Genomic DNA, 21,621 nt, shown 5'->3' on the forward strand with positions numbered 1-21,621 from the left:
ATTATTATTATTATTATTATTATTATTATTATTATTATTATTATTATTATTATTATTATTATTATTAAGGCGAATAATATGTTCGTAACTTAATAAGGGCGAATCACAAGCCCTTGGGTAAAGTATAGGTTGTACCATTTGGCAACTGCGCGCACACTTCTTAATTGTATATTCGGTTTTCATCTTCGACGTAACTTCGATTCAGGTTACCTCGACCCTTCAGTACGGACAAGTCGGTCAGGTCAGTGAATTGAGCGGGCCGCCAACATGGCTGTCACCATCGAAGCTGGCGTGGTCAGGCACCGGATCCAGGACATGGACATTCCGGAGGTGGACTTCGGTACTTTCCTCTGGAACGTCTGCGAGCAGTATGGGAATCGCACTGCCGTGGTATGCACAGACGATATAACGTTACCCAATTTTTAACCTCAAGAGGACATTAAATAGCACGGATAGGTAGGGATTAGGAAGAAAGGGCACATATAGCGAAGCGGAATCCCGAAAACGGAAAAAAGAAAGAAACAAATAAAACTCATGGAGATCAATGCACTGATAAGCAAAACTAGAGCATAAGACTAAAATGCTGAAAAAAGGAAGAAAACACGGCTTTTAAGATTAATGCGCTGAATGCCTGCATAAGACTAAAGTGCTGAAGAAAGAAAAGAAAACAAATGCACCAACACAGGTCATTATCTAATCTCATTAATTTCATATATGTTACATATTTCGGTTTGCCGTTCCTTGGGTGCAATTAATATTCGCCGAATAAGTAGCACACGAGAACGGTTACTAATGTCGACATAAACAAGGCATCTATTATAAGCTCGCGACACCAACAAGTTACAATGGTAAATAAGTCGCAGAATTTTTTAAAAGTAACGAATATATAGTTACGCAGGCTTATATATATATATATATATATATATATATATATATATATATAATATGGTTGTGGGTTCGGTTCCCACCTGCGGCAAGTTGTTTCTTCATCCACTTTAATTTCCATTAATTTATCATTACTTTATTTCATTTATTAAGCACGTGCAATTTCCCTTATGTTGTACTTGGTGTCAGTGTTTGTTGGCTTCTCATTATATGACTAATAATTATCGGGTCCCTCGGTTAACCCCCTTTCTTCTCGTTTATATATATATATATATATATATATATATATATATATATATATATATATATATATATATATATATATATATATATATATATATATATATAAATTGCCTTCGCAGGCATGGACTGGCACAAAAGTACGCGTGGAAATTGTTTGCTTATAGGGCCGGCCGATCTACGCTCGAGCCGCACCCCGCACCGGCCACCTGCCGCACGCGTGCGGCCGTGCTAAGAAGCTGCACAAATGTCGTACACTGGTGCACACAAATTTAGGTTTGCACTGCGCGTGCGGACCCAGCGTAAACCGAAATTTGTGCAACAGTGTGCGACGCGCGCAATTTTTCCTCGCACGGCCGCACGCGTGCGGCCATGCGGCGGCCGGTGCGGTGCGGCAGCCCTCGTCTGAGCCACGCGCGCGCCCGCAGACGGTGGCGGACGGCACCAGCTGCAGCTACGGCCAGCTGCTCGACGGGTGGCTTCGCGTGGCGGAGGCGCTCGAGCGGCGCGGCTTCGGGCCCGGACAGCGGGCGTGCGTGCACGCCGCTAACAGCGCCGACCTGCTGCTGGCCATCGGCGGCGCGTTGTTCGCCGGGGGCGCCGTCGTCTTCTCCAAGGCAGTCATGACGCCCCGTGCGTTACATTTCTGCCCAATGTGGCTCTTCATTTGGTTCATTCGTTTATTAACGCAGAGAAGGAAAAAAAAAAGAGGGCGGGGGGGGGATGAAAAATATGCACTCACTGCATTGCGGGCGTCTAAAATATCCCGCCGCCAAAGACCGGTAAAGATGGCATGCTGTGAAATAAGCGCTATACGCTTATTTGCCCGTTCCTCCTCGAGAGAGCGTTGCCACGCAGCGGAGAGGCGCCGGCAGCCTCTTGCTCCTTCCTTACTTCTTTCCACGGTGCACTTACGCTCACCTGTTTCTATGCCGGCGTCTGAGAAATGCGCCGGAGAGCGACAAAGGAGCGGTGACAGGAAGGGCGGGACGCGGCGTTTACAGCCGCCGCTTCCCCACTTGCTTGTATATTGCAAGAGTGCGCATGCATGCGCGAGCTTTCGTAAACATGTTAACGCCCTTAACTTATTTATTTATTTATTTATTTATTTATTTATTTATTCTCTTAGTAGCACTACCGTTACTTATGCTATTTACTAACACTAACACTCATACACACGGATATAGTATGAAGAACAACTAAAAGAGAGGTACAAACATCTCAGCAGAGCAGCAAATCAGTTTAAAATGCAATGCATAGTACAAATACTATGAGCCGCTACAGTTGTGGAAAAGTTGAGAAAACGGCGTTAAAACAGAATATTTCCCGTTTACAGCCCCATTACACCTATTCAGCACCCATTTTTCTCACAACACCCCATAATAACGGTGTGCGCGAGAATGCAAAAAATAAACTATAAATGCGTTGAATCGGTGTTTTAAGCATGAAATGCTTTTTTTATAAGCATGAAATACACAGCCGTTATCCGGGCACTCAAACGGGAACGTCTGCGAAAGTTGCGAGAACAAAACGAGATCATCTGGGCAACTAGTTGCGGTTCCTGGCCCCCAACCCTTTGTACGGGACAGCATTACATACGCTAGTTATTGCCCAAACAAGTTACAAAAAATATTGCTTCCGAGTTCTTCCTAATGTTTGTTTACAATATCACTCAAGCTGTAACTTCTGGTACGCTGAAGTTTCATTTCCCATGTCCAAGAGGCAGATAAAGGGCACTATACACTTCATTGTCATCTTTTGGCGCTATATTTGCATAGCGTGCAAGCAATATTTTGTCTCAAGAACGCTTTACTCGCACCAACAGTATATACCTTATACAGTAAGAGATCGAGCAAATGCCTAGCAAAATTTATGGCTGTCAATTTGTTGTCCCAGAAAAAGTCGCAGTTTTGCCCGAAAAGCGAAGCATAGATTGCGATAGCAAATTATTAGACAGCTGTACGAAGTAAGGATGGTAGTTTTATCGGTTGTATAAACTTGCAAACATTCGTTTACTAACTAAATTAAAAAGCATGGTGTCACGCGCACACGGACAAACATGAACGCATCTCGCTCGATGACCGCGGACACTCGCTGTCAAAACGCTGGCGTGAGGAAGAGCGGCAACAGCAGCGAGCGAATTGACCTTCGTGCTGCCTCTCGCGTCAATGCGAACCAAGGGGAGAGAAGACAGCACGCACGAAGCTGTCAGCCCTCAGCGCACCTACAGACTGTCTCCATCGCAGATCGCTTTCAAAATAGGGCCGCGCTCAGCCGCGCCTCCCTGACACCTTGCGAGCGATGGAAGACGGCGCGCGCGCTTCTTCCCCGTCTTCCTCCCTAGCACGCGCGACATCGAGCCTCCAACGTCGGCTCACCCTCGCAAGCTTTCACTCGCACACATAGTGCACGGTGCGCGGCCACGATGTTTTCGCACTTTAACTTTATACATGACATCACGGCGACGGCGACGGCGGCAACGAACCTCGAGTGTTCGAGCGTGAAAGAAGCCCGCGAATGCACGCAAAATTGCCGCGCGACTGGCCGCTCGAGGCACTTGCGTGTACTCGCAGGCTTCTTTCGCGCTCGGAAAAACATTCTTATGCAGCACGCATTGAGCAACAGAAAACTGTATCGGGTGTCTTTCGTGTTGCTCTACAATTATGTCATTGACACTTTTCATCTAATTACATATGAGTTATGTAACTGGGCGGAATACAAAAAAATAATCTGAGTATCTCCAAGCGACGACAAACAACATTACCTTGGCTCTGTAGAGCCACGTGACACTTGCATATTTTTAAATCTTGGTGCACGATAGTTGGGACACCCTGTATATATACTGACGCGGTGGATGCAGTCAAGCCTAACTTTCCTGTCCAGGGCAGCATTGTAACACATCACTATACGCCTACGAAAAGTTTCCGCCATTTCATAACCATCGAAAAGCAGTTTTTTTTCTGGATAACGACATGCATATTAACAGACTCATTCTTTGCAAATACGTATTATGCAAGTTCTTCCCTTATAAACAAATACATAAATAACTTGCTCTGATGCAGTTGCAAAAAAATAACTTGGGGAAGTTTTCAAGGGAAATGTTATTATAACTTTACAAAACGTTGAAAGTAAACAGTGCGGCATTTATATTTCTTCTTATCGCAATCAAATTCATGCCAAAGGTAGTTCACCTCTGCACTATAGTAGGAGCAGCAAGCACCTGCAGCATCATCCCACTCTTGGCTGATCGACACTCTCCCTGTATAGCAAGCATGCGCTCGGCGCGGCCGCGCGGCGCCAACTGACGTAACTCGTGAGAGCTAGCCACTAATGAACGTAAATATATGGGCAGCTATGCTACTTTAGGTTTACCTGTATATAAAAAATAATAATAATTCGCTGTGTAGACAAATGACAAGGAAATCAACCAGTAAATGCTACGTTAATACGCAGTGTAGGCGCTAATATGTGGGGCAGCAAATTGGATGTTTGTTCTCCGCTTAAACTTCCTGCCTTTCGCATCTCATTTCTTTCTCTCTCTACCCTCTACGCCAATGTGGTGGATAACGCGAAAGAGAGGCGTTAAATGTAACGTCAAAGCTACAGAAACGCTGCAGGGGATAGGAGAAACGGAGAGGAAGCCAGCTGTGGAACTACATACAGCAAAAACGTAGTCAGAAAAGAAAGCCTTTATACCATAGTTCAAAGAGCAGTTATTTATACTGTTTGAAACCGTATAAGGGTGTTTGGTAACGCGTAGTCATATGATATTTTTGTTCAGAAGACGATTCGTGGATGCCGCGTGGAAATGGCACAGATGCCATTGAGTATATTATGTTTGAATGGCAGGGTACCCATCCAGCTATGAATGTGGAATCAGGTAGCTTTTGCCATGGAGAGTCAATTTTAACTTATACTGCAGTGGAGTCGTCTCGCAGTTGAGACGGCTAGAAGATTGGTGGCGCAATGGGATGGAACGCATGCGAACTTTCTACTGCGAATAATGTTGCTTCGTGTGTGAAGGTATTTGAATATTCGAGTGTACGCCACAAATATTGAAAGAACGAGGCCACCACCACGTTTCCAATGAAATGCTCATGTCATCTGCGTCAGCCGCAGCAGCATAGGGTGCCTTCACAGCATTACCGCGCTACCTTATATTCTTGGAGCTAGTCGAAAACGCCGAGAACTACATGCGGCATAGCAGTATATAGTAAAATGCGCCTGCACAAAAGCTTCTTGGTGCCGTACAAATTAGCTGCAATGGCAAATCTGTATTATTTGCGAGTGTACACTTAAACCTTCCCCTTCTACCTTTTCATTTTCTTTACACATTGTGGTATTTGTGACAAAATTTTGCTTGCTTTTCGCCTAGGAGAGTTTCGGAAACAAATAGAAGAAACGTGCCCCAGCTTCATCTTCTGCGATGTTGGCAACTCAGACAAGTGCAAAGAAGCGCGCGCCGTTGCGCCTTCAGTAAAGGTAAGAGCAACGTTCCGCTTCAGTTTGCTGGGAAAATAAAGAACCTTACGTATTCTGCAAGTTAATTAACGAGACAAAGTTAAGGAGACAGCAGCAGCGTTATACTCACTGAACGCGTCACGCGATAAAACCTGTAACAGCGGTTAAGTTGAACGCTAGAATAAACGGAACGTAAAACAACGGACATGTAAAAGGAATTGCACTATAGCCTCTTGTTGGACTTGATTGAAGAACATATTCACATATTTATGTTCAGGAGTTCTCCCTTCGGCGCAAATGGTGAAAGCAAGCGTTCTATGTATATAGAACTACTGCGATTGTACCTTCTCGTCTGTTTGCGTGCTTGTTCGTCCGCTCTGTTATAGATTTGCCTAGGCGCGTCCATGAGCGTGGCAAATGCGCGTATCACGTATGGTAAGCAGCGCGGACGCACCGCCTGGTCGCGAGCGCACTGTCTGCCGACGATACTGAAACGGGAGAAAACCCGTGCAGGCTGCAGGACGACAGAGGCGCGCTCTGTTGCCGACCGCTTTCATTCTGCTGCGGCCGTTTCAGCGCATGCCCACAATAAACGGTCCTCCAACCCCGCTTACAGCACGTCGTAGTCTTCGGCGAGGTGGGAGGCCTGGTCAGCTTCTCGAAGCTGCTGAGGGATGCTCGGCCGCTCGAATGCCGCGCGCCGCGCGGCGCGGCCACCGACGCCATGATGGGCGCCTTCTACTCGAGCGGCACCACGGGCGTGGCCAAGCGGGTAGCCATCTCGCACCGTCAGTGGATCGCCCAGCTGCTGGCCACCAGGTGTGTGCGCAACGCTCGCTATGGTTGGGTTGCCTCAGTCGCCTGAGGCGGGAATGTCGTTCGAAGGGTATACGCCAGTTTCGGGCTCGTGTCGACTTCAAGCGTCTTCCGCGGCTTCAAGTGAGGCCCGCTTATTCAGATCCAGTTGCTTTGCTCCGGCGACAGCCGGACAACCACTTGGTCAGTGCACGACAGCCGAGCGACCCGGGTACCTTTATACGTGCCCGGGCTTCGCAGGATTTGTCGGGAACTTGCGTTAACATCTCACAGCTCCTTTATTCCCTAACAGTCCCTCGAGGGCCAGACAATCGCTATTGGTCTAAGTGTTCTTGTAGCTGTTGTAAAATGAGTGCGGAGAATTCGTTATGCAAAAGTCTTTTCTTCTGCAAGCCGCCAAGGGGCGGGTGAAAATAACTGGGGTCGGAGTGTAGGTCAGGGGGAAAATGCTGAACGCTAGAGGATATCACGGAGCTCTGTCGAGGTGGAGTCTCAGGTGGATACAAGTACGGTATGTACCATGTACAGTGAGGATAGATTCTTGTGTTGCTCAGCTCCCGTCCTGTGTGCTCTGTATAGTAGCAGACTCTGTGGGAATTTCGTGATCTGTATTGTTAGATACGGACCCTTTTCCTGGCATCCTTCGAGTTCACCAGACCACATCGAATCGCCGTGGCACCCAATTAAGGTGCGCAGAAGCCCGTCTAACACGTTCCTGGACCTGTCAGACAAGTTGGCGAACCCCCACTCGAGGCGCCGCACGTCCAGACAAGTTTGCGGCCTCCACCTCGTGCGCCGCACGTGGAGCTATTGTCCCCCTGCTTGACTATTGCCGAAAGTGCAACGGGAGCCTGGCACGGTTCCAGGTAAGCTAGGTCCCGAACAAAGCTGCTTTGTAGCTCTGAAGGCTCGTTCGAAAGCAACCCGTCTCCTCCAGCTGAGCGCTTTCAGAAGGGGATACAACACCAAGGCAACGCCGGCTGCAAGTCACCGTGAAGCCCTCGGAGCCACACCATCTGCCGACGGTGACGGCAGTTGCAGACCTGGAGGCAATACCGGTAGCAAGTCATCCCTCGAACAGTGGAGCACTTGGAGCGACCCCCTGAGCCGAATGTGACTGCACTTGCACGGGCGCCTACCAGTGGCCGAAAATGACGACACCTGAGCGGGCTCGACGATTGGCCGAAAATGACTTGACCCCGAGACACTGCAGGGGTTAAAAGCCAGAGACGGGGAGCAGAGAGAAGCATTCATTCATTCATCTCTCGGGCTTCTTAACACGGGCCGCAGCGTCCGACTTGCTGCCGGCCATCAATGACTTTATTACTGTTAATTTCTTTGTATTCTTACTGTAAATAATGTAAATAAACCTCCAGTTTTCATCTCAATATCCTCCTCAACGTCGGCCAACTCCCGCACTCAACGGCAAGATCCAATAACTGGTGGACCCCGGTGAGATTGTCCTCCAGATCAAATAATATATAGCGCGCCGGTTCAAGCCTGCTTCCCCTGTTGTTTGTAGTGTATCTACCGGGGTAACGGCGCGATTTGCGAGGAAAGAGATGCATCTTTGGCAGAAGTGGTGCGACTGCTATAGGGGCTTCTGGAGACAGTTCAAAGCATATACACCGCATAGCGTATATACAGGGTGCTTTTTTCTTTTTCTCAGACCACACACATTTTTCAAAAGAAAGCTACAATCGCAGCGAATGTGGCGTTTATGCAGACGAGTTTTCAGGTGAGGTCGACGTACTTTGCCGCTAAAAACGTGAGCTTTCCAAGACTAATTAAAAAAGTTTATAACTTTTTATTAGAGCTTTTATAGTAGTTGTTTAAATGGCAAATTTGGAGGCCGTCACATTTTAATCCACCCTTAATGTTTTATTTTTTAAATCGCACATAATTCGAGACACCCATGATCAAATTTATCAATTGATTAATCAATTTATTCTGATCAAGTTTATTGATCAAATCAAGAGCTGGATTTCACATGTGCGTCTGTAGCCTTTGAGCGGAGTCTATAGCTTTTTCGGACAACGCAGGGAGCAGGCGGCTGGCCAGGTGGGACCAGAGGACCTGGTGTTGTGTGCGGCCTCGCTGACGCACATCAGCGGTTTCTGGCTGTGCTGCAGTTGCCTGACGCTGGGCGTCCCGCTGCTCCTTCTGCCGTCGTTCGACCCCGCCCTGCTCGTGCCGGCAGTGCGCAAACGTAAAGTGAGCAACCATCGCGCCGCCCGTTCTCCGCGAAGAAGCAAATTGGGCTTTGATGAATGAGTTCGCGCGTTAAGCAGCCCCATCATTCACAACGCAACCTGCGTATGCTTAGAAAACTGTACTTGATATTAGCGGAAGACACTGGCTCCGACGCTAGCAGGTATTTGCAGGCAAGCATTGTCTGAAAGTATTATTTTGTCCACAATGTGTGACCGTACAGTAGCATCAATAGCTACAAGGGCTGCTCTAGACTACTTAAATATCACCGGACTAGCCGCAAGGCTTTAAGGAAACTACTGTGTTTGTGTATATATGCATCCCTTCTTCCTGTCCTCATCATCATCTTTCATCACTCTTTTCTGTCCCCTTTTTCCCCTGTGCAGAGTAGCAGGCCAGAGCATGCTAGCTCAGGCCGACCTCTCTGCCTTTCTGATAAATTATCTCTATCTTTCTCCCCCCTCTCTCTCTTTCTCTCTCTCTCTGTACTTGATAATTCTGCAAAACTCGCCTTTTATGCGAGGACAAAAATGCGGACGCGGGTGCATTTTTGTATACGCAAGGATATTATGCAAGGTCATCTTGATATCCAGGCGTCCTCCGTTAGCTTCAGTGACTAGAAAGCCAGAGTGCAGTGCAGCAGACGTGCATACCCTGCATGCTGCACTGCGCACGCTATCAGCCGTTTCAAACAGTACAAACATGCCCGCCAACACGACATCTTGTGTACTCTCTTTCCCCTATATACTTCCCGATATGGGCTTGTTTCCTTTTTACCATGGCTCGATTTAGCTTCTAATTTCCTGTTATTTGGAAACGCTATAGCATGATTTAAATGATAACTTACAAAGCTCAGGTAGCCAATAACAAAATGTTACTAAATATGTTTACAATTAATTATTCTTGGGCATATATTCAATTTGCACAAAGTTAGCCAGCAAGTGCGCAATTGGCACGTTAATTCAGTTTGGCAACTATCTCTCTCTTTCATGTTAATTGATTCAGAGAGCATCAGTTTCGTCAGAGAGCATCATGCAGGTCCACAAAATGTGCCACAAATACATCGTTCTTATGCCTAGTTTGTTCTTGCAGTACATAAAAAAGGCTCTTCGAGAGCAGTATAACTCACTTATCAGTACTTCTTGCACTTTCCCTCCTCTTTCTGATTTTCCTCCCCGCGCGTATCAAAAGCCAACCCGACATGAGATCGGTTAACTATATATACCCTACTTTCCATTCTTTTTCTACTATCTTCTTCTTGGAGTGAATGACGTTCGCTATATATTCCAGGTTTCTACCATCATGATATATCCATCTTACCTGAGAAGTCTCATCGACAGTGCGCCATCAGACGCTTTCGAAAGCGTCGACAAGATGTTCATTGGCGGAAGCACCGCCCCTGTATCGCTGTTACATGAGGCGCAAGACAAGTTCGGTTTCAAGTTTATATCACAAGGTAAGCGCCAAAGCTTCACTTCACTTTATTACCTTAAGGATCCCCGTTTAGGGGGCATCACATACGCTGGCAGTGATGTGACACCGACTCTGATTTGTGTGTCCGATGATAGAAATGCTCTTTTCAAGCACAAGTTGCGACAGACTGAACTTGAAAGTCAGAAAAATAACAAACAAACAAACAAACAAAAAATTGTCTGGTACCATTTTGCTTAATTCGCCACTGCACATATTGTTTCGTACCAAGGTTACGGTCTCACCGAAGCTTGTGGCAGCGTGACATCTACGGGACTGAAGAGTTGCGGATTCGGGAGCGTGGGGAAGCCAGTTCCAATGGTACAGCTGAAAGTAAGGCCCTCACGGCTCACCAAAGCCTGACTTTTACTATCTCCAGCACTATAAACGACAACACTAACGCTATAGACACAACTGCAAATCGAAACAGTTACGTGAGGGGCGACAGAATGTAAAGTGAATTCTTCACGCAGCTTCTCCTGTCAGCATGCGCGTTTGCGAACACACAAGGACGTGGGCTTAAATGCCACTCAAACGCTTGGAATCAATCGGACTTGCTTTTCAGTATACTCGGCAAGCACTTCGCATACATTACGAGCAATATTAAAAAGGAAAAAAGAGAGCTCGAATTTTCTTTCTTTCCATATTTTTTTCTTTCTTTTTTGCTTTGCGAGCAGACGGAATATATTTTTTTTCCTGCACTCGTTCGAAGTCGTAGGGTGCTCGTTTTATTTCATTGCATGAGAGGTGATCGATTCAAGAACCGGAACGAAGCTCGGCGTCGGAGAAAAAGGCGAAATATGCGTCAAAGCGCCGTTCACTTTCATGGGCTACGTGAACAAGCCACAGGAGACGGCCGCTACGTACGACGACGAGGGCTTCGTTCGAACAGGTACGCGTGAGACGTCGATCAATTGACACTGCTCCTAAACCGATGCTGCATTTGCAAGCAAGAGTTTACCCATACTCGTGAAGCACGAAATGTTCGCGGGAGACGTAAAGCATACTGGATCGCAATGCACTTCCCTATACCGCGACTTTTGCGAAATTACACAGTAATTAATTATATAAGGACGTGCATGTGAGCATTATGTTAACCTTTCATCTTCTTCATCTGTATATGTTCAGCATCACGGCCAGAGTCATCTTCAGCGCGCGCTTGCTGAATAAAGCGTTGAGGTATAACAGCTGCCTCACAATGATACGAAGCAGTGAAACGGAAGTATTAGGGTTCGACTGCCTTTCTTTCCGCGCACGCGTGCAGGAGGTGTTGTACTGGCACCGCTGTATAAGGAGAGCGATACAGTAACTTATTTACGTCTGTCCACTGCAGTATGTAGCGTCCCTCCGCGGGCTTCCGAAAAGAGTACTATTTCCATAAATAAAGTTGGCCATTTGGCTTGGCGTCCTGCAACCACGGGACAGTGAGCGCACAATGAGACCGGCACCGAGTGCGTGTTTGCAGGAGACGTGGGTTTCTACGACGGCGAGGGCAACGTGTACGTGACGGGCCGGCTGAAAGAGCTCATCAAGTGCATGGAGCTGCAGATCGAGCCAGCCGAGATCGAGCGGCTGCTGCTGCGGGACCCTGCCGTGCGGGAGGCGCTCGTGGTGGGCGTGCCGCACGAACGGTTCGGCGAAGCAGCGCGCGCCTTCGTCGTCCTACGCGACGGCAGTGCGGCCGCCGCCGGAGACGCCGAGGACAGACTGCGGCGAGCGGTGGCTGGTGCGTGTGTCGGCCCCTTCGTTCGTTCACATACATACATGCATACATACATGCATACATACATACATACATACATACATACATACATACATACATACATACATACATACATACATACATACATACATACATACATACATACATACATACATACATACATACATACATACATACATACATAGCGTGCGCTTGTGAGTGATCATGCATGTGTGAAAGAGGAGAGGGAAAGAGATAGCGACCGAGTGAATGGGCAGCTGCATCAGTGACTGCACAACGCTCTTCAGCCATAGACTTGTACACGTTAGAGAAAAAAAAAGTTACCCATTGCAATCACAATTATTTCGTCTTTAAATTTTTATTTGTTAAACAATTACTGCCCCCCGAAAGTAGTTGAAGGATTACTAAAAAGTAATTCATAACTTCTACGTCACTTTCCTCCCATTTCCTTCCTATTTTGCTAACATTGCACAAATGTAGAGTAAATAAAAGGATAAAACGAACTGGACTGACTTTCAGTGCATCCTCTGCAGCACCTCACACGTTGTATATCGTAAACTTTTCGCCGGTAATCCCTCGTTTTCTTGTAAAGACATCAGCAGCCACTCTAAAAATTCGCTAGGTGTGTGGGCTGGACGGAACAAGGCGTCGGTGGCAACGTACGAACACCTTTTGCACGACATTGCGCTTACTCAATGCCGCGATTCTCACGTCTGGGTCACCCGTGAAGCGCGACCCTTCACTGTTGCTGGAGCTCGGTGAATGCTCTGCTGGCAGGGATAATGAAAAGCTGAAAAGATCATCCAACAATTGGTGGAGCGTTAGAATGAGGGAACAAATACTGAGCGCCCCGGTCTGCCTGTCTGAACATGAGCTCCGCGACGCTGCTGCGTGGCACACGACCGCAGGCGTTCTATACTGTATAGTTCCCGCCAAATTCGAATGCTCAAACCTGCATCGCTTGTTACAGCTTGGCTCGTCAATGAAGAAAATGGTTACTAAGAAATTGAATGACGGTGACCGTTACGGAGTGGAAACAAGTAATCGATCAATTGCAAAACTACGAAAAATGTAATTGATTAAAAAATAATATGTTACGTACAAGTCTGATCCAGCCAGTGCACACGAACGTATTTCCTTGATGCTTTCGTTGCTCCTTCCGCACCACATTTCAGAAGGATAAAAAAAGCAGTTTCCTAACACAGACATCACCTCGTTGATATTTTTAATTATCCTTTACTTTGTATGCTCCTTGCAGAGGTGCTACCGAGCCACGAGCACTTGCACGGAGGAATCGAGTTTGTGGACCACATACCAAAGTCCGAGACAGGCAAGAGCATTCGTGCAGCTCTCAGGGATGCGCACATCCGAAGGCAGCTTTCTATGAGGCAGTGAAACATACAAGCTGGCCTCCGTTCATCGCATATATTCATCTGAAATACAGATGCACGGAATGCCTCAAGAGAAAAACCATGTTTACGTGCTAATCACAGCTTCTGACAGTACAGCGAACGAACTGGATCCGCAGTGCTGTGAGCGCGGTCCTTTACTTCAATCAATCGGTCAGAATTTTCACCGCATAGTTGTCCCCTAATTGCTGCGACTTCTGTTTTAGAAAATTTGATGGAGACGCTGTGCACTGCTTTACGTAGCTGGCCGAACGCCCAATTGATAGCAGCGTGTACATACATTCCGACGTAACAGAGTGAGCAGCCTCGCCCAGCTTTCAAGACACAATGTTGCGACCGTACGCTTATTTGCAAAGGCGAAAACGCGATTGGAAACAATAAATAACCCAAACCAAAATGGTAAAACATTTGCAATAAACTTTTTTTTTAATATACCTTTTTTATGTTTGCACGAGCAAGATGTGTGTATTGTCGATTACATTACAGGCGCTGCACTCATTATCGGGGCTGAAAAATAACATACCAGACACGTACTGATACAATCAATGTTTGGCGTTTGTCTTCCTGTTTGGAGCCATCGTAGCATATTCGCGTCTAAATGTACCGGAGCGTTCGAACAGAAATGCGTTGTATGTACTAGAGTAGTCTAAGAAGTGTATAGCTCACACTTTCTTTGTATAATGTAATTATATTTGTTTTTCTTGCTGAGTACCACGTCAAGAAAATTAAAGGATTCTCCCAACTATCGTGCGGCGAAGTGTGTGCGGCGTCCACCGGGGGACGCCCAGTTTCCCTGTTCACACTCTACGCCAGTCATTTCGTCCAGAGCCCGACTTCAATGCACTTGTAAGTACGGCTTATACTTCTCATGCGCAACTGAGACACTGGAAGCGCTCACTTGTCACGCGGCAGCACCGTCAAAAGGTGTACGCGACAGTAGCCAGTAGACGGTGTTGACGAACTCGACGGTGCCATCGCCACAGCTTTGCATCGCCTCTGCTGCTCTCGATGGCCACCTCTCATCGCATCTATTCCTACCTGCTCTTCTCTCGCCGTCGCCGGCTGGCTTCGATCGAGCCGAGCTCATTCTGCAGTCACTATGAAAAAAGCAGCGACCTTTCTTTTCTTTCTTTACTGTACATCAAGCAGCTATACCAGATACCGGGTGTTTCTACGAAGACACTAAGTAATATTTAAAAATATCCGTTTTGAAATAAAAGGACGGTTCTTCGGAGACATGCCGTCAGGTAATGCGGGGTAACTAGTCGCTGATTAACAATAAAATACATTAATTAACTTTTCGTTTCAGCGGGATCATCGTAAATGGGAAATTGAAGCGAGCATCCCAGTGCAAGCCATATCAAATTTTGGATCTGAAAAGAAAAAAAAAATGCGATTGCCTGCGGAACTGTGGCACGACAAAATTCGGTTATCAGAGCGCGCGAAACCGAAACTGAGAGACTACTGCGAGTGCCAAACCACGCAACTCGAGGCGACGTTCTGCCTACGTCACCCAGCAGCGGGCAGCCAGTGCGCTGTGACAGCGAAGAGCACGGAGAAGGGCTCCTCACTGTCGTAAGCGCTTGTGTTGTCTACACCTCACTCTGTCCTTGTTTGTGCGCACTTGATCGTGATCAAGTGCGCACAAACGTGATCAAAGACAGCTTTTAAGAAAGAAAAAGCTTTGAGAATTTGATTTGCCATCAGATGCGCAAAGTAATATACAACTACCACACACAGCACGTAGCTTCGTTTTCTGGGGGGCTCTCAGATATTAAAGTAAAACCACTTCTCATATACGGTCACCTTAGCAGGAGCCTACTTGTCGCGCAGCAGTCACCAAGGGTGTCGCAATGCGAGGGCACGGACAACACCGGCGCCTGGGCCGTCACACGACGGTGACGAAATTACTTTCCCTCCTAGTGTGCTTGAAAACACGAGCGGAGATATACGCAAAAGTACCCACTACTGGCTGACCCCCCCCTTTCCCCCCCTACCCCCCGCCACCCCCACCCCGAATTTCACCCCGTAGCTACCTTCAAAAAAAGAATCCAGTATACAAGAGAAAACGGAGAGCGCATCATCACACCCCCGCTACCCAGAAACATGCACCCTGAACATCACCGAGAGTGGAGGAATGCAAGAGCAAAAGCACTACGCAAGAAGTTTGGAAACGACGCGGACGTGGTCGTTTCGAAACTATGTAGACGCGGCGGAGTATGCAGACGGTCGACACGTGGCAGTGGTCGCGTGAAATCAAGCGGGCCGCCAACTTGCCAGCGGCACCATTAAAGCAGGAAATTCGGAAATCGCGGAGGAGGAGGCCATCGCGCTGGCACTCGCCTCGACAGTGGCCGGCGTCGTAATCAATGACTCTAAAACCATGCTTCATAACTTCGCTGAGGGTCTCGAAAGAGGCGCTAAGAATGATGACTAACTTGCGCGGGGAGGGTGACGTTCATGTCATATGAACGCTCGCCCACTCCTCCCTCCCGGGCAACCAAACCGCACACATCCTAGCTGGAGAGTTAGCGACCCGAGCAGGGCCAGGAACAACGCGGAGCCCGAGTGTGGAGACCGTATGGTCAAATGTAATGAAATCACTAAACACTACAGATTAGGGAGGCAGTATTACCCCTACCACACTCCTCATTAACTAAACAGAAGGCGACGGCATGGCGCCTACTACAAACATACACCTTCCCAAACCCGATCGCTTATGATAATTGTTATCCAGAACTATACTCAGATATATGTAAAGACTAATCAGCGGGCGGACCTCAGACACACAATCTGTGCTTTGTTAGATATGGAGCTGTTTCCTGCGATTACTTCGAGTTCCCCAAACCACTTCGAAACGCAGCACAGCGAATTGAGGAATGCAGAAGCAGGAAAAGCACATTCCAGAGGAGCGCCCAGGCAAACAAGTTGAAGGCCACAAGACAGGTGCAAACCAAGACGGCGGTAATGCGCCGTGACAGCCAGACGTGCCGGGAAGGCCCAAGCGTACCTCTCTTCGCCTTTGAAGAAGACATTTGCTACCGCTGTGGGGCCGTAGCACCGGGAGCAGGTGGGCCTCGGACAATGGAGCATGAGCAGCCCTCCCCTTCTCCTCGTTAGAAGAAGTGCATTGCCAGTCTGCGAGGCAAGACCGCAGAGAGGCGCCAGGTGTGACACCGCGACACGGGCGCCTACCATTTGCTGAAAATGGCGTCATCTGAGCGGACTCTCCTATTGGTCAAACATGATGTGACTTACAGTGCTCGAAGGGTTTATAAGAAGCCTTCCAGAGAGACCAGGATATTCCCTGATTCCCTGATTCACCTCTCTCGAACTTCTTGCCGCGGGCCGCAGCGTCCGAGTTGCTGCCGGCCCGTAATGACTGTACGAATGTTAATTGACGCTCACCTCCCTGTACATAATGTAGAATAAATACTCCCAAGTTTTGGTTTTCATCCCGAAGTCTGTCCTACAACCCCTACGTCTGGTTGGCAGCGGTGAGATCGCCTCCGAATGCAACAGCTGGTGGCAGCGCTACGGATAAACCTTCGTCGAGAGAGATCCTAAGGAACCGGGAAGAGCGAAGAAGAGAGAGCCTTCGTCGAAAGAGGTCCGAAGAAACTGGGAGTAGCGAAGAAGGAGCGAGCCTTCGACCCAGGGAGTCCGGAGGAACCGGGAACAGCGGACGAATGAACCGGATGGCAGGGTGCTGCAACCGTAAGTGAGCGCGTGGTTTTTTTCCTTATGATTCGCCAGACTCAAATGTTGTGTGTTCATTTTGACGGTTCTGGGAATCGGGAGTTTGATGCATTGTGTGTTTGCACAAATTAATTAAGGAAAACAGTTTTAACCACCTGTCGGGGCAGCTGCCATGGATCTTAGAAGGTTGACGAGGTTGGACTTGTTGTTGGTGTGCGACGATTTGGGAGTTGAGGCGGACGAACGGATGAAAACGCCGGCTATCATAAAGGCGATTAACGATAGTGGCAATGATGGCAAAAGCATTGAGCTTGCTTGGGAGGTGATACAGGAGCCACGGGAGCGGGAGCGTCGTGTACGTTTGCGAGAGCGTCGTGAACTTAGGAGTGAGCGTATGCGTGAAGAACGCGAGAATCAACGGAAGCATGAGCTTCAAGAACTTACTCTTAGGTGTGAGCGTCACGAACGTGAGAATGAACGCAAACGTGAGTATCAGGAACGTAAGCTTGAGCGTGAGCAAAAGTATGAGAGAGAGAAGGCAACACTGATCAAAGAGATACAGTATTGTGATCAGTTATTGGCACAGAGACAACGGCTGTCTGAGAATTCTGTAGGAAGTACAGAGCGAAAGAATGAGGAAGTGTCTAGCAGATTTTCGCCAGAAGCCGACGAAAAGGGTAGTGCCTGTGAGATTGGCTGCAGATTCTTAAGTGAAGGGAAAAGGCTAGCTGCTAACGATGCCTTAGTGGCAACAGAGGCCGTTAAAGGCCGTAGTGAGAGCGACGAGGTGCTGTGCCAACAGATGACTGTAGAGACAGCTAGGCCAGCTGCGAACAAATTGGCACAGTTACCGCGTGTGTGCGTCGCTGGTAATGTTAGCGAGGTTGCTAGCGAAGAAGAGGGTACTTCTGACCCGACAGAAGCGAGCACCCATGTAGAGCCAGATCTGCGTGCAGAAGTGAAGTGCGAACTGAGCGATGCAGTTGAGAGTAGTTCTCAGGATTGCGAGCTGCGTAGCTCAAGAGAATACAACTGCATTGTTCAGGGATCGGTGCGGCTCTCCGCCAGTCTAGGTAGCCTAGAGAGGGATGATTCAGTTATTAATCATTCGGACTGTGCGCGTGAGACAGCGATCGATACCGACGGGCTGTGTGCCGATGCACAGCGTGCGCTGGGCAATGTAGTAGAGGGCAGTTCGCAAGAGTGCGAGTTGCATAACTCGAGTAAAGCCTGCTGCATTGTGCCAGAGTCGGTTGAGCTGTCCGCCAGTCGAGGCAGAGAGAGTGTTGATTTAAATGTAAATCACTCAGACTGTGCGGGTAAGAGACCGATCCGGGCCGACGAAACGTGTACCGGCCAGCACGAGGCACGAGAAGGCGACATGAAAGTGAGTGCGAAGAGAAAGCGCCGTAAAAAGAAGCGCGGTAAAGACCGAAAGACGGTAACTAATGTCGCGCCGCCAAAGATGGCGAGAAACCCAAATGGGCAGGGCGCGAGGAGAAAAAAGGTGCGGTCGTCAAGGACGATGTTGACGCATCCAGAACGTTCGAGCCACAGGTCAAAGGGGGACCGCGAAGCATGTTCTGCACGGACGCGGACAAAGGGCACGAGGCAGATAAACTCCTCGTCGTTCCGTAGTTCTTTTCATAGCTCAGCGTGCAGTTCGAAGAAACGCAAGGTGGCAGGACGAGACCAGGTGGGGAGTAGCGACGCGGTCAGTCGAGTTTGTGAGGAAAGCGGGGCGCCAGGACGCAAATTGGCAGGAGACCGTAACGTCTTGGGGGAGCTGATAGTGAATCAGCCCTTTTGTTGTCTCTCGGCAGCCAGAGTAGCTTTGAAACCACGCCCACCTCGGGTCAGGCTGAAAGTATGAGTCAGTCGTAAGCAATCGGGAACGGGAAGCCAAGAGAGCTTCCGTAGAAGTAAAACGTGTTATTTTGTTTTATTTTTGAACATCGGAAAGTTTTCGCGAATTGAGACTAGGATTTCTTTCTATGTGTAAGGTTTGAACTTTGTTTATGTTTTCGTTCGAGAAGCTCGAGATTTGAAAGATGCGTTTTAGGTAAACCTGTAGTCTCCCGAGATGTTCATTAATAAGTAGATGGGCTTTTTTTTGCGTGTGTGAGAAACCTCAGGGTCAAGGTTATTGTTGAAAGGCCTATCGTAACGCGCGTGTGTGTTATTTAACCTTCTTTCTTTTTAAGCGTTTTTGAATTTTGTAAGGTTAAGCGCGTAGATTTGAGTGAGTGCATGATTTGCACTGAGAAGCGTTCTTAGTTCCATTAGCGCATGTCCTGTGTGGACTGAAGGAAGCAGATTTAGGACTGGGTTGCTCGTGTGTGTTGATGGCAGCCGTACCCTGACTTCTCTGATAAGTACGCGTGGAACGAGTTATTAAAAGACGCATTAGTTTAAGGGTTCTGCGGAGTGTGTAAGTCCCGCAAGTTTAATTGTTCGTTTAAGTCACGTGTCCTGTCGGACTTTCAGGGAAGAAACGTGAGTAAGCGTGAATGCAAAGTTTGCCTACGACACAAGTATGCGTTCTGGATAGTGACCACAAGGCTAGTGCGCTTGTGATTACGTACTTGTGAGATTGACCAGATTGTTCAGTGGCACCATTACGTGCGATAAGTACGCCACTGCGATAGATTGGAAACATGCTGTTCGTGTAGTTAGGCCACTTAAGTTATGTTCGGCTGTTTTCATTTGTTGTTTGCATCGTCAACGACCCTTTTGTTTTGCAACAACAATAGTACTCTGGTCTTGTCGGCATTCGAGGAGAAATGGATGGCTGTTTGGAAGGGTGGTTACAACTGTTTTGTCAAAATTGGGGAACTAAAAGATCAGGGTTGATTTTGACTCAGTAATAGCCTGGCGAGCCAGGGGTGAAGAGCCTGCGCTTACGCGTGGTGCAGCGCTGTGTTGTTTGGTTTGTTTGACGTATGTTCTCCAGGGCCCAGGATCCCGAGGGTTGTCAAACGAGGCTCGACCCCAGTACCCTGCAGCTTCTTTCAGCGTTCCTCATGGCCAGCGAATTGAGTTCACCGGCCATTCAGAACAACCGGGGCGAGGACGAGCTGTTAGATATGGAGCTGTTTCCTGCGATTACTTCGAGTTCCCCAAACCACTTCGAAACGCAGCACAGCGAATTGAGGAATGCAGAAGCAGGAAAAGCACATTCCAGAGGAGCGCCCAGGCAAACAAGTTGAAGGCCACAAGACAGGTGCAAACCAAGACGGCGGTAATGCGCCGTGACAGCCAGACGTGCCGGGAAGGCCCAAGCGTACCTCTCTTCGCCTTTGAAGAAGACATTTGCTACCGCTGTGGGGCCGTAGCACCGGGAGCAGGTGGGCCTCGGACAATGGAGCATGAGCAACCCTCCCCTTCTCCTCGTTAGAAGAAGTGCATTGCCAGTCTGCGAGGCAAGACCGCAGAGAGGCGCCAGGTGTGACACCGCGACACGGGCGCCTACCATTGGCTGAAAATGGCGTCATCTGAGCGGACTCTCCTATTGGTCAAACATGATGTGACTTACAGTGCTCGAAGGGTTTATAAGAAGCCTTCCAGAGAGACCAGGATATTCCCTGATTCCCTGATTCACCTCTCTCGAACTTCTTGCCGCGGGCCGCAGCGTCCGAGTTGCTGCCGGCCCGTAACGACTGTACGAATGTTACTTGTCGCTCACCTCCTTGTAAATAATGTAAAATAAATACTCGCAAGTTTGGGTTTTCATCTCGAAGTCCGTCCCTCAACCCCTACAGCTTGCCCCAACATAGTGGGAGACCGCGCTGCTCAGCTCAGACAGAGAAGTCCAACCACAAGTCATCAGGCAAGCCGAAGATGCCGCTAGGACCCAAAGGCTCCTAGCCACCATCTAAGGGAGGGGAGATAAGCTCCTCTGACACTTGCCGTTTCGAATAAAAGCAGTTTCATCATCCCGTATCGATACACGCAAGCTTGCTTTACTGCAGCAACTTGGTGCGAAAGGCGAAGAGAACTTACAAATAATGAGCGCACAGGATAGTGTACATTTAAAGCTTGTGTACTTAATCAAGTAGCGAGCAGAAATAATAATAATAATAATAATAATAATAATAATAATAATAATAATAATAATAATAATAATAATAATAATACAAAGAGAACTTACGTTGTTCTGTTCGTCTCGGACGGGACTTCAGCCTCTCCCCGAAATTTTTTCGTGCTGTCATGCACCGCCGACCAAAACGATCCCTGTATCCGGAAATCATTCCGGATTTCGTCTAGAAAGTCTTTTTTATGCTCGAAAAGACATTTCGGCGCGATCATTGCGAACTCTGGCTGCATTTCGTGGCAACGCTCATGCACCGGGAATCACATAAAGCAAGGAGCCCCATCCGAGCACAAAGTTTCAAGGGCGTTTCGATGGTGAGTGGGCTCGTCGCGGCATCTCGCGGAGACCGCGGAATCTACGGATCGCATGGATTTCAATTCCGAAAATTTGTGGGTATAATGTTCTTACAAACTTTTGAGGCGAAAGGTGCATTGACATTTCCAAAGGCATCCTTTAAATTTTCAATTCCGGAACTTTGTGGGTTTAATGTTGTTATAAACATTAGACGCCAAAGGTGCATAGACTTTTCTAAAGTCGTGCATCGGACCATACAACGAGACAAGCTAAAGCTGACTACTCTAAAGTTGACAAAGCTCGCAGCGAGGTCTGATGAG

General features: G+C 48.0%; 1 protein-coding gene across 1 annotated transcript; it reads left to right on the forward strand.

Annotated features, from left to right (window-relative positions):
- Positions 1 to 267: 267 nt before the first annotated feature.
- On the forward strand, positions 268 to 13,641 carry LOC135921947 (luciferin 4-monooxygenase-like). The gene is made up of 10 exons (XM_065456374.1): positions 268 to 390; positions 1,554 to 1,758; positions 5,501 to 5,607; positions 6,203 to 6,405; positions 8,445 to 8,616; positions 9,904 to 10,069; positions 10,316 to 10,416; positions 10,831 to 10,975; positions 11,549 to 11,809; positions 13,065 to 13,641. The coding sequence occupies exons 1-10, from the start codon at positions 268 to 270 to the stop codon at positions 13,199 to 13,201; spliced, it is 1,620 nt and encodes a 539-aa protein (XP_065312446.1). The 3' UTR covers positions 13,202 to 13,641.
- The last annotated feature ends 7,980 nt before the right edge of the window (positions 13,642 to 21,621 follow it).

This window comes from Dermacentor albipictus, chromosome 1, assembly GCF_038994185.2.
Source record: "Dermacentor albipictus isolate Rhodes 1998 colony chromosome 1, USDA_Dalb.pri_finalv2, whole genome shotgun sequence".
In the NCBI taxonomy this organism is placed as follows: Eukaryota; Metazoa; Arthropoda; class Arachnida; order Ixodida; family Ixodidae; genus Dermacentor; species Dermacentor albipictus.

What these genes read in the sequence shown, in the direction of transcription:
- LOC135921947 (XM_065456374.1), top strand. Translation starts at nt 268, where the DNA reads ATGGCTGTCACCATCGAAGCTGGCGTGGTCAGGCACCGGATCCAGGAC. An exon ending in CCGTTGCGCCTTCAGTAAAG is followed by an intron (nt 5,608 to 6,202) that starts GTAAGAGCAACG and finishes CCCCGCTTACAG; the next exon opens with CACGTCGTAGTCTTCGGCGA. An exon ending in TTCCAATGGTACAGCTGAAA is followed by an intron (nt 10,417 to 10,830) that starts GTAAGGCCCTCA and finishes ATTGCATGAGAG; the next exon opens with GTGATCGATTCAAGAACCGG.